Consider the following 10,912-nt stretch of genomic DNA (forward strand, 5'->3'; position numbering starts at 1 on the left):
AATATAAAATAATTACAAAAATTATTATTATTATTATTATTATTATCATAATGAATATAACTGTGCCGATATTATTTTTAACTACATCTCCCATGATTCCATGGGCATTTCTACCGGAACCTTCGACGTGTGCAACACTCCAGGAAGCTACAAAAACAATCGAGAATCGGACCTGTGAGTCTCTCCGTGTTGCTGTTTAAACAGGTAAATGTCTTCCTGCGGTGGGAAATTTACACAGTTTTTGTGGAGAATTATGTCACTGCAGCTGTTTGTGGTATTTCACCGTCAGAAGGCCATTTAATCATGCCAAACTAGTTAGCAGCATGCTAACGTATGTGCTAACTAACAGCCTCAGCGAGATAACATGGTAGTAGACAGTAACATGAAATTGGGAGAGCTGTATGTTTCCTTTGAGGAATTGTTTTAGCTTCTTTAAAGTTATTTTGTGGTACTTGTTATTAAAATATAGCCAGGGTTTCCCCTTTGCATGGCTGGGATACTGTTTATTGTGTTAATCCTGTGTTTACACATTACAGTGAGGTTCAAAATTAAGAATATTCAAACTTGTATTTAAGTAAAAAAAAAAAATGTAGTTTTAAAATACCATTATCAAAAATATTGATGACCAGAAATCGGTTAATTTATCTGAAGTGCAGTGGTATAGAAGACATTATTCACCATGGGAAAATTATTGAGTAACCCGTTTATAACTATTAAAAATTAATGTGGGAAGTAACTTTATGAACATAAAGTAAAAAACAAATCTATGCTGAAAGTTCTCTTTACAAGAAGTGTTTACAAGCTATAAACAAATAATTTTTAAAGTAATAATAACTGTATTTGTCTATTTCATTCATAAAAACTATTCAGCTGACATAATATCCGCTACCAGATGAAACATTTTACCCATTTTTGGTTATTTTTGCACCTTTTCTGCAACTACACCATACTTGTCATATTTTAACCTATTGTCATCACTTTTTCCCTGTCATATTTTTTGCTCCTTTTAATGCATTTTTGCTACATTACTGTCATTTCTGCTGCTTCTCCATCAAATTTCAATACCTTTTTTTACACATTTATTTCCACTTCCAAGACATTTTCAGCACTTTTGAACCTTTTCCAACACTTTTGCCACCTAATGTCACATATGTTGACCCATTATTGTCACTTTTAACCTCTTTTCACCATATTTCATGGTTATGTTTGCTAATTTAACCAAATTCTCGATTTTTCCTGCCCATTATTTGCCAGTTTAAACTAATTGTTTCTACTTTTTAAAATAGTGGCAATGAAGAAGCTGTAAAAGCCAGTTTTGTCAGATACTTATCCAGTTATTCTCTTCCCTTCCAGCACCATGTTGCCAACAACATCACCACACGCTAACGGCGCCCTCGGCACCCGGGACGCCGCACGCCACACAGCCGGCGCTAAGCGCTACAAGTATCTGCGGCGACTGTTTCACTTCCGACAGATGGACTTTGAGTTTGCTCTGTGGCAGATGCTTTATCTGTTCACGTCTCCACAAAGGGTCTACAGAAACTTTCACTACAGGAAGCAGACCAAGGACCAGTGGGCGAGGGACGACCCGGCCTTTCTGGTCCTTCTCAGCATCTGGCTGTGCGGTAAGTCTGTCCTCAGGGTGCAACTTGTGATAGTTGGAAAATGTTTGTTTGATAACCTGAACCATGTATGTGTCACTGTGCAGTGTCAACAATCGGCTTTGGGCTGGTGTTAGACATGGGAGTGCTGGAAACCCTGAAGCTGCTGCTGTGGGTGGTCTTTGTCGACTGTATAGGAGTCGGTCTGCTTGTATCTACGTTCATGTGGTGAGTTTTAGCTGAAATCATTCACTAACAGTGTTCGAAAAAATCAATTTGGCGATGGATATATCGCACTATTTCACTGCGCAATTATCGTATTGATCCATGAAATGGTCAAATTGATTTTTTTAATCATGTTTTTTAATGGAAAAAAAAAACATTTAATTGCTCTGACATCTGCATCGCATGTAAACACGCAGTCACTAGGTGTCAGTGAATCACATCAGATCTTGTTACACTACCTCACTCCTCAATGCATTTCAGCTGGAAGTTGATTGCACTTTATTTTCATAAAACATACTGTGCACTTTTATAGATGTATGTGGTTCCATTTTTAAAGATATTAAGAACTTGTCAGAATCTTTTGAAGAAGCAAAAGTTAAACTCTTAAGAAATGTCATTTGACAGTTTGATAAATATACCACTTGTTTTTGATATTGGTACTTGAATAACAGGTAGTTGCCATTTATTCGTTGTCACATGTTTGAAAAATAAAATAAATAGTATTTCATATTATTTTGTACTTGTAAAGGTAAAATGTGTGATTATTGATCTCTTGATGTGTATCGTAATGTTAAGTATCGGGATATATTGTATCGTCAGATTCATGGCAATGGTGCACACTTATTCACTCAGTTTGTTCTTCTTATCTCACTGCGTCTGCTTTTTAACCTTTAGGTTGCTAAGCAACAAGTATCTGCTGAAACATCCCGGCAGGAACTTTGACGTGGAGTGGGGCTACGCCTTTGACGTTCACCTCAATGCTTTCTATCCACTTCTGGTCATCCTGCACTTCCTGCAGCTCTTCTTCATCAATCGTAAGTTCACAGTATAACTGAACCCTCAGTTGGACAAAAGTATTTGGACACACCTGTTTTTAAGGGTCAGGGTTATGCCATATAACTCCAGTAAAGGTCACCCTTAATATTTCTGCAGACCAAGATATTCTGGACAAAGTTATGCTCCCAACTTTGTGGAAACAATTGTGAAAAACAGTATTTTGTGTTTTATGATGCTAATGCACTGTTTCCACTTTGTCTTTGTGTTTTAGATATTGTGATGATTTCTTCCGATTGGTTCCTTGGATACTTTGTCGGGAACACACTGTGGCTGATTGCCATCAGTTATTATCTTTATATCACGTTCTTGGGCTACAGTGGTAAGTCTCCTATGAGCACCTCAGGGCTCACGTTACATAAGATTTTGCTCATTGAAAAAAAAAAAAAAAAAAACATTTTATTAAAACTTCTGTATGTAAAATGTGTTTTACTGACGTTTTGAAATATATTTTAAGGTATTGCAAAACAAAAATCCATAAAATAGTTTTAGTTTAATCTATAATTAAAAATACAGGTTATATATTATGGATCTACATAATTCAAAATGCTTTTGGATTCGTTTTTTTTTCTTCTTTTTTGTGCCTATTTTTTCCATTTCTTTATTTTGTTTTGAAAAAAAACTAAAATCAAATTTAAAAAACAAAAGATAATTTACCTAAAAATACGGAATGCAAAAGAAATATAGAAATTAAAAGCCAAATAAATTTAAAACAAAATTTTTTTATTTGAAAGCAAAAATTATTTAAATAAAAAATGATTGTATTTAATGATACATCTTTTTGTACCATGTATTGGTTCTATTAGAAAAAAAGAGGGGAAAAAAATGTTTGCATGCATGTCTGCATACATATATTTGATAGTCCTAATATATATATATATATATATAACCTTACACAACCTACTATTTGAGATTCTGGGAGAATAATAATGATTTTAAATGAGATAATATTTTCAGAAATAGAGCTACAATGATTTTTTTATTTAAATTTTTTATTGTTTCTTCATGACTTTGCTTCCATCTAATGGTCACAGTCTCATACTGCACTGGTGTGATGAAATGATCACTGACGCTGTGTGCCGGGTTGTGTGTTTTTCTCCTCCCAGCTCTTCCTTTCCTGAAAAACACAGCGGTGCTGCTCTACCCCTTCACCCTCCTCGCCCTCATCTACGTCCTCTCCCTCTCACTGGGCTGGAATTTCACACGAGTGCTCTGCAATTTTTACAAGTTCAGAGTCAAGTAGGACCAGTTTGCTCTTAGTGGGACAGTTAAACTGCTTGATTCATCCTTGGGCTCTCGATGAGCACAGATGCAGACGGGACTCGGCTTTTACTCTCGCTCTTTTTGTATGATTTGTAAATATGAAGCTCTGTTCAGAGGACTGTTTCTATTGTGACTTGTGCTTTTGGGTTTTCTTGAGGATAAAAAAAGAAATTAGCTGCTGGTTATGGAAGAGAAAAACTAATAATAAGTTAAGAAATAAAATGAAGCTTTCCCTCAAAGTGTACATTCCAGAGCACTTTCAATAAAAATGTTTTATTAAGTTAATGTGGTTCTTTGGTTTCCTTTGCTTGATAAGGCCGTCTATAAGTAAGCAAATAACAGGGATAGTTTTTCGAGCCCATCCAATAAATTGACAAAATGATGGTCCATTGTTCTATGATAACCACATTTATTTATTTATGTGAATAATATCCACTGTTATCTAGGAAGTTTATTAATATTTGCACAATTGTGTATAGTCATCCTAAAGATTTAAGTGCTTGTTTTAGAAATAAAATGGGTTAAAAGTGACACGAAAAGGTGGTGATTGGTTTTTTTAAAAAAATACAAAAATTTGTTGAAAGATGCAAATTAGAGTGGGCAAAAAGGGTTCAAAGTGTCAATATTGGTTCTGAAAGTGGCAGAAATGGGGGGTTGGGGTAATTTAATTTTAAAAGTAGTAACAATTAGTTTAAACTGGAAAATAATGGCCATTACAAATTGTGACTATGGTCAAATTGGCAAAAATAAGCATTCGATATGACGAAAAGAGGTTAATAGTGACAATAATGGGTAAACATGCAACATTATATAGAATAAGTAGTGTAAAGGGTTTATAAGTCCTGAAAATGTCTTGAAAGTGGAAAACGTGCAGATATTGCTTTGAAATTTGATGGAGAAGATGCAGAAATGTTGCAAAAATGCATTAAAAGGAGCAGAAATATGGCAAAAAAATTGATGAAAATATGTTAAAATGTGGCAAATTTGGTGTAGTTGCAAAATAAAGCTAAAAAAAAAGCAAAATGGGCCCAAATTGTTAAAAAATATTAATATTCTTAGTTTCTTGAAGGCATCTGGTAGTGATATGCCCCTCCCAGTGTCTCGCAACCCCAAGGTTGAGAACCCTTGTCTTAAAGGTGCACATTTCTGTCAGTTTGTTTCAAAAAAGTTAAAGAAACAAAAAGAAACATGTTCACAAAGTAACTGTTTGTCCTTTTAATAAATGCATAGACAAAACAGTGCAAGTAAAGTTAAAGCTGCAATAAATGATCCCAAACATTTATAAAACTACCTGTACTTCATCCAAAATGAAACGTCTAGTGTTTTCACTGATTTAAAGTTCCACAAAAACAATGATTGAAATAAAAGTAAGAATGAAGTAAAAAAACAAACACTTGTAGTAGAATCCTGCGTTCTACTATAGGATTCCCACAATGCAATGCAAGTTCAAGTCACATGACCATTTAATAAAAAAAAAAACACTGTTTGTGATGAAGTCAAAAACAATGTTTCCAGCAGCAACTTCAACTTTCAACATTTGTTTGTAAGTGAATTCTTGTTTTTCAGGAAAAAAAAAAGATTGTTATTGTCCCCAGCAGCTTTAATCTAGCAAACGATCTTAACTCTGTAGAAAACCTGATACTTCTGAGATCTAACGCTATTTTCAAAGACGTATAAACTCGACAAAATAAGAGGCTAAAGCTTTAGCTGCACCTTCTTTCTTCCTTTTATATCTTCTGTTCACACTTTGGATCCCAGAAGTACCACAGTCATTTCTAGTGAATAGCTTTGTGAGTGTTTTCCCAACTTTCCTCGCAACCACCTGCCACGTTTCACATCCTTTCTAATGTCGCCTTGGTTCCCACAGCAGGAGCGGTTTGTGAAGCCACTCCCACAGGCTCAGCTCCGTGGATGACGGTCCGGGTGTCGCACAAACACGAAGCTCAGAACAACAGATGAGAACAGCTTTATAACAAGCTCTGATTAACTACTGCTGGGCCCTTGGAACATCTCCGCGTCAAACATCACGTACCACGTTCTAGAGAATTCAGTCAGCCCTATTCAACAAGCATTAACGGAGGAGTAGTCATTTGAAATTGGGGGCCTCCTGCTACCCCCGTGGCACATACGGAGTAATGGGTCTCATTCATATATTGGTATGTGTCAATGTTTTGGTAACACCAACTGTCGCAATATTTGACCCACAAATAAATGAGAAAACAACTTTTTTCTAAATTGTTGAAAAACCAAGTTTAAAAATAAAAAGGCCTCCAAGCGTCTCATCATATTCATTCATACCAAACTGCGTTTTGATCTAATGAGAACTAATGAAGGAATAGTCATTGGAAAAATGGGGCCCATGGGCGCCCACATGACGTACGGCGTAATGGGCCACATTTCTATATTGGCATGTGTCAATGATTCGGTACCACCAACCGTTGTAATATTTGACTCACAAATAAATGAGAAATCAAATTTTGTTTTTTTCCCTTCTGGGGCCCCTTGTGGCCCCCAAATCTAAAATCGGGCTTTGAGCATCGATGCGTACACGTCCATAGATTATACCAACCAAATTTCAGCCCGATCCGTTTACAAATAACAGAGGAGTAGAGATTTTAACTAGTTTACACAACAACAACAACAACAACAAGAAGAACAAAGAGAGTGGTGTTATGTGTCCGGTAGCCCAGCCTGAAAAAGGCCTGAAAAGTGATCTGGATAGAGGTCACACGTCTATTTTAGTGCATTCATCAGCAGTCGCTGGAATCTGTCCTTGTCAATTTTCTTCAGAATAAAAACTTTGTGCTTCTTCTTCAGCAGATCCAGGTGGTCCAGCACCATCATGCCTCGTGTGTAGGTCCCCGCGAGCTCCACGGTCACTGCAACCTAGCACAAGAAAAGCTGCAGTTCAGCCCCAAAAACTCACGTCTTAGACTTAGGTAATCTTAGCGTTTGACCCTCACCTCTTCATGCTCAGTCACCACACGGTCATCAATGGCCGCGGCTATAGCATAAACGTCACAGGTGTTGAAACCCGGCTCTCCGATCAGTTCCTTCTGGTAGCGCTCGGTTTGGACCATCTGCAGCGAGATCACAAGTGAACATCGAGTTTTTGTTGCGCTGAGTTAGCCCCGACACCAATAAGGTTGGGATGACTTCGTACCTTCCTGGTGTGACTGGAAACCCTTTCCATGAAACGAGCCTTGGGCGTGTCTTGAGCTAGCCAAGTGTCGCAGAAAGACTGCGAGAAAAAACGGACGCAAAAGGTTCGGTGAGTACATCAAGTGCACTGAGTAGTCACCTTTGTAGCGACCATTGTTACTTCATGATAAAGAAAACTGATGACGGCGTATTGGTCACTATCTTTTTCAACTGAAAAGCGACTTATATAGTGGAACGACCTATCTGTGCAGTAGGCTACAGTAATAACCTTTGGAGCAATCTGTCTTATTTCATGGTACCGTTTTTTTTTTCCCCCAGCATATAAGTCGCTGTCTTTTTCAATTAAAATTCAGAAAGTGATTGACTGTATATATAGCGGCGCGATGTATCTGTGGATTTTCCAGCCAGTTGGCAGTAATGCGTTAGAAATCTGAAAATACAACACACACTAGAAGTTTTTCATGTCTGATGGACAGTTAGAGTAGAAACCTGCGATGCCAACGCTACGCTAGCATTGACACATCGTTTGACAAGAGTGCATTAATGATTGGATCTTCATGATTGGTTAAAACAATAAGCATTGCACCAAGCCCACTCAAAGCAGCTCAACGGAATGAATTGTCCGTGGATTCTTTCGGGAAAAAGGGAAATTATTAGAAAGCTACCGGAAAATTGAAAATATTTGCTGAAGTCGTGTTCAGACGACTAAACTTGAAAATATTGGTACCACAACTAAAAACATAATTCACATAGACGCCACGTGCAGTACTGCTGCCAACTGGAGACGACTTGCTTATTTGGCGGCCATCTTGGTACAGGGCCACTCGCGCATCACATTACAGTTTGGACAAGAATCAAATAATTTGTATTTGTGTAGTAAAAAAACTATCCAAGCATCCTGTGTCATGGTTACATAAAGTTTGAGCAAATTTTCATGAAGAAGACCCAATGGATCTTTTGGTTATTTCCACTGGATACTTTCAAAATAAAGTTCCCAATGGGTTTTTCCAAAATTATTGGGAAAAATAAGACAAAATGTAGCACTTGGAAAAGAAAATCTTCCAAGTAACTCCTCGATAAGGTTTGAAAATTTGGTTTACAACAAAACATTTGCAGTCTATGGCTTTACACTCAGGAATCAGAGGTCAATACAATTTAAAGAGCAACAAATAACTAAGGCTTACTGAATAGATGCAAATGTTAAAAAGCTTAAAAATATAAATGTAAGTTTATTTTTTCATATATTTAATAATGAGGCGATAACGAACCCATGGCAGGCTGTTCGTGCAGCTGAATTCCCATGTGGCGATGTAGGTGGGGCAGGTGTAGCGATCCAACACAACGTACGCGGCTTCAGAATCTGCCACGAAGTTGAACTCTCCACACACTGTAGTGTTCCCCCTGGCTACACACACACACACACACACACACACACACACACACACACAAAAGTCAACTTCAAATCTCCATAATGGGTTCCAGCTGGAACTAATAAACACAAAAACGTTGTACACTCAGTGTTCCCGCCCATGATGTGAAGAGCTTTTAGTTTGGCAGGGAAGGAAGGGTCCACTTTAGCCGCTACAGCTAGGTTAGTTAGCGGTGCCGTCGCTACAACAGTTACCTGAAATAAAAAACCCCAAAAAAAAAAAAAATCACTCGATAATTTTAACAGCAATAATGTACAGTATCTAAAGAGGGAATGCTGGAGATAATTCTACAATGATGTAAGCGATGATCCATAACTGAGTGTCTGAGATCTACGTCCGCCCACCTCACCAGGGTTCTCATTGGCGATCCGGATCATTGCCTGCACAGCACCTTCCTCCTGAAGTAGCTCCAGCCCTGGAGCGTCTTCATCAGGGACATCACCCAGTCCGTCCTTCCCGTGAAAATCTCCAGCGTGGGTCCTCTTGGCCAGCAGTGGCTCAGAGTTACCGCGATAAACTGGGATCTGTGGAGCACTCGTCATTCAAACCACCACATCCAAGCTCTGGTACCACCATGTGATGTTCAACGGACTCACCTCCAGCCTGTTGCAGACTTTGAGGACACGCAGCGTGTTCCTGAGGACGTTTTCCAAAGAGGTGTTGCCATGGCAGCAGGTTATTCCAAGGATTTGCACATCATCTGCGGCGAGGGCCACCATGATGCCCTGAGCGTCATCCACGCCGGTGTCCACGTCCAGGATTAGCTTCTTCATCTTAGCTTAAAGAAACAAAAGAAAAGCGACAATCCTGCATTTTATTTCAATCTAAATGTTGGTCATTCAGTTAAAAATACGACTCATTTGTTTGACGAAGTGAGTTGTGAGTAAATGTGATGTTTTTGAGACAATTCAAGTTGCAATAAAGCACTTTAGGTTATCTGCTGTATTTCTAGGGATCCTTTGAAATGTGTTTTATCAGTTATTCATCCATCATTATAGATGTCTTTTCATTGTATTTTCAGCAAAGGACAAAGGTGGTACTTGGAACCAGAAAAAAGAGAAAAGGGGTACTTGAGTCCAAAAAGTTTGAGAATCACTGGTCTAAGAGAATGATTAGACTCTTTCTTGCTTCCACATAGGTGTGCCTCATCTCCTGATTGCCTTCCATCACTATTTAAATGATTTAAAGTGATTGAAATCACTTTTTCTGACCTTGTCAGTGAGCACAACCAAACAGAATAATCCCACCTTTTTGGCGTCCTCTGTGAGAATGAGAATCCCAAAGAGTAGCCCTTTCCGAATCAGTCACACACAAAACCAAACACAGATTTTAGATGCACGGATTAGTGAACCCTAACTCTTTAGAAAGCACCGCATAAACAATCCTGAGGAGAAACACATAGCAACATACTGTTTTTCTGTGTTCTTGCATTGAGCTCCAAACTTTTCTGCTCAGTAACATTCAATTGTTTGAAGTGATTCTTCATGATGGTAAAAAAAGCCAGAGAGCAGACCAGACAAAATGACCAACTTACCGGTCAGAAATCTCACGCACAAGTGAAAAGTCCCTTCCTGTTTTTGCACTAAACGAAGGAAACAGTTATGCAACATACAAAGGGACACCCTGTAATTTTCTCATGCAGGGTCAGTTTACTCTCCACCTCCACCTGTCTGTTGGTTCTGATGCTTTAAACATTTTTCTCTCTACTCTACTGCTACTGGTTGGACAGGAAAAGTAACTTGTCTGAGTCACCTCATGAAAACACACTGCATGTCTGCTATCGCTCCAGTGTAAACAATCCTATTGATTATAACTGTTCTAGGTTTTTGGTGCTGTGCAAATAGCTTCTAAATGACCTTCAGAGTCAGAGAAACTTCTATAGCCACGAGTTATTATTAGGGCCAGATAAACTAATTTCTCCTGGCAATACTGCAGCTTCCTCTGAGAAGCCTTTGTTTGCCAATATCTGCAGCAATTTTGTCGAATCTTCATGACACGTTTCTTTCTTTGGTGAACAGGTGATGATGTCATCAACATACTGGATAACAGCACGTTTTAAGATTTGACCAAGTCCAGTCAAATCATCTTGTAACACTTTGTTAAAAATGGGTTGAACTACTTTCTTTAGAGGGCTGAGTGAAGCCATAGACCACAGCTGGTTGTTGCAGGGGGACGTCATAGCAGACCCTGCTGGCAGTGCCAGTTTTTTGTGGTGACTTTCATGTACCACAGACCTGACCACCATGCCACCGAGAACCTTTCATACCGGAGTCAGTTCTCTGCGCGCATTTATCTTCGACAATCTGAAGGCAGGACTCTATATATGTTACTATTATTTTACTAACTCGTGAAAAATGCCACATTTTAACTCACCTAAAGTCTAAAGTTGGTCCCTGA

At 38.4% G+C, this 10,912-nt stretch overlaps 2 protein-coding genes across 2 annotated transcripts; one reads left to right on the forward strand and one right to left on the reverse strand.

Annotated features, from left to right (window-relative positions):
• The first annotated feature begins 78 nt into the window (after positions 1–78).
• unc50 (unc-50 homolog (C. elegans)) lies at positions 79–4,208 on the forward strand. Its single transcript, XM_028468603.1, has 6 exons — positions 79–204; positions 1,354–1,625; positions 1,709–1,829; positions 2,502–2,641; positions 2,875–2,982; positions 3,767–4,208. The coding sequence occupies exons 2-6, from the start codon at positions 1,358–1,360 to the stop codon at positions 3,901–3,903; spliced, it is 774 nt and encodes a 257-aa protein (XP_028324404.1). The 5' UTR covers positions 79–204; positions 1,354–1,357; the 3' UTR covers positions 3,904–4,208.
• A 1,907-nt stretch (positions 4,209–6,115) lies between these two features.
• Positions 6,116–10,145, reverse strand: LOC114477087 (inosine-uridine preferring nucleoside hydrolase-like). Its single transcript, XM_028469172.1, has 8 exons — positions 10,050–10,145; positions 9,112–9,293; positions 8,860–9,039; positions 8,598–8,709; positions 8,354–8,490; positions 7,087–7,164; positions 6,887–7,003; positions 6,116–6,809 (listed from the first exon to the last, which is right to left on the reverse strand). The coding sequence occupies exons 1-8, from the start codon at positions 10,123–10,125 to the stop codon at positions 6,657–6,659; spliced, it is 1,035 nt and encodes a 344-aa protein (XP_028324973.1). The 5' UTR covers positions 10,126–10,145; the 3' UTR covers positions 6,116–6,656.
• Between the last annotated feature and the right edge of the window lie 767 nt (positions 10,146–10,912).

This window comes from Gouania willdenowi, chromosome 2, assembly GCF_900634775.1.
Source record: "Gouania willdenowi chromosome 2, fGouWil2.1, whole genome shotgun sequence".
Lineage (NCBI taxonomy): Eukaryota > Metazoa > Chordata > Actinopteri > Blenniiformes > Gobiesocidae > Gouania > Gouania willdenowi.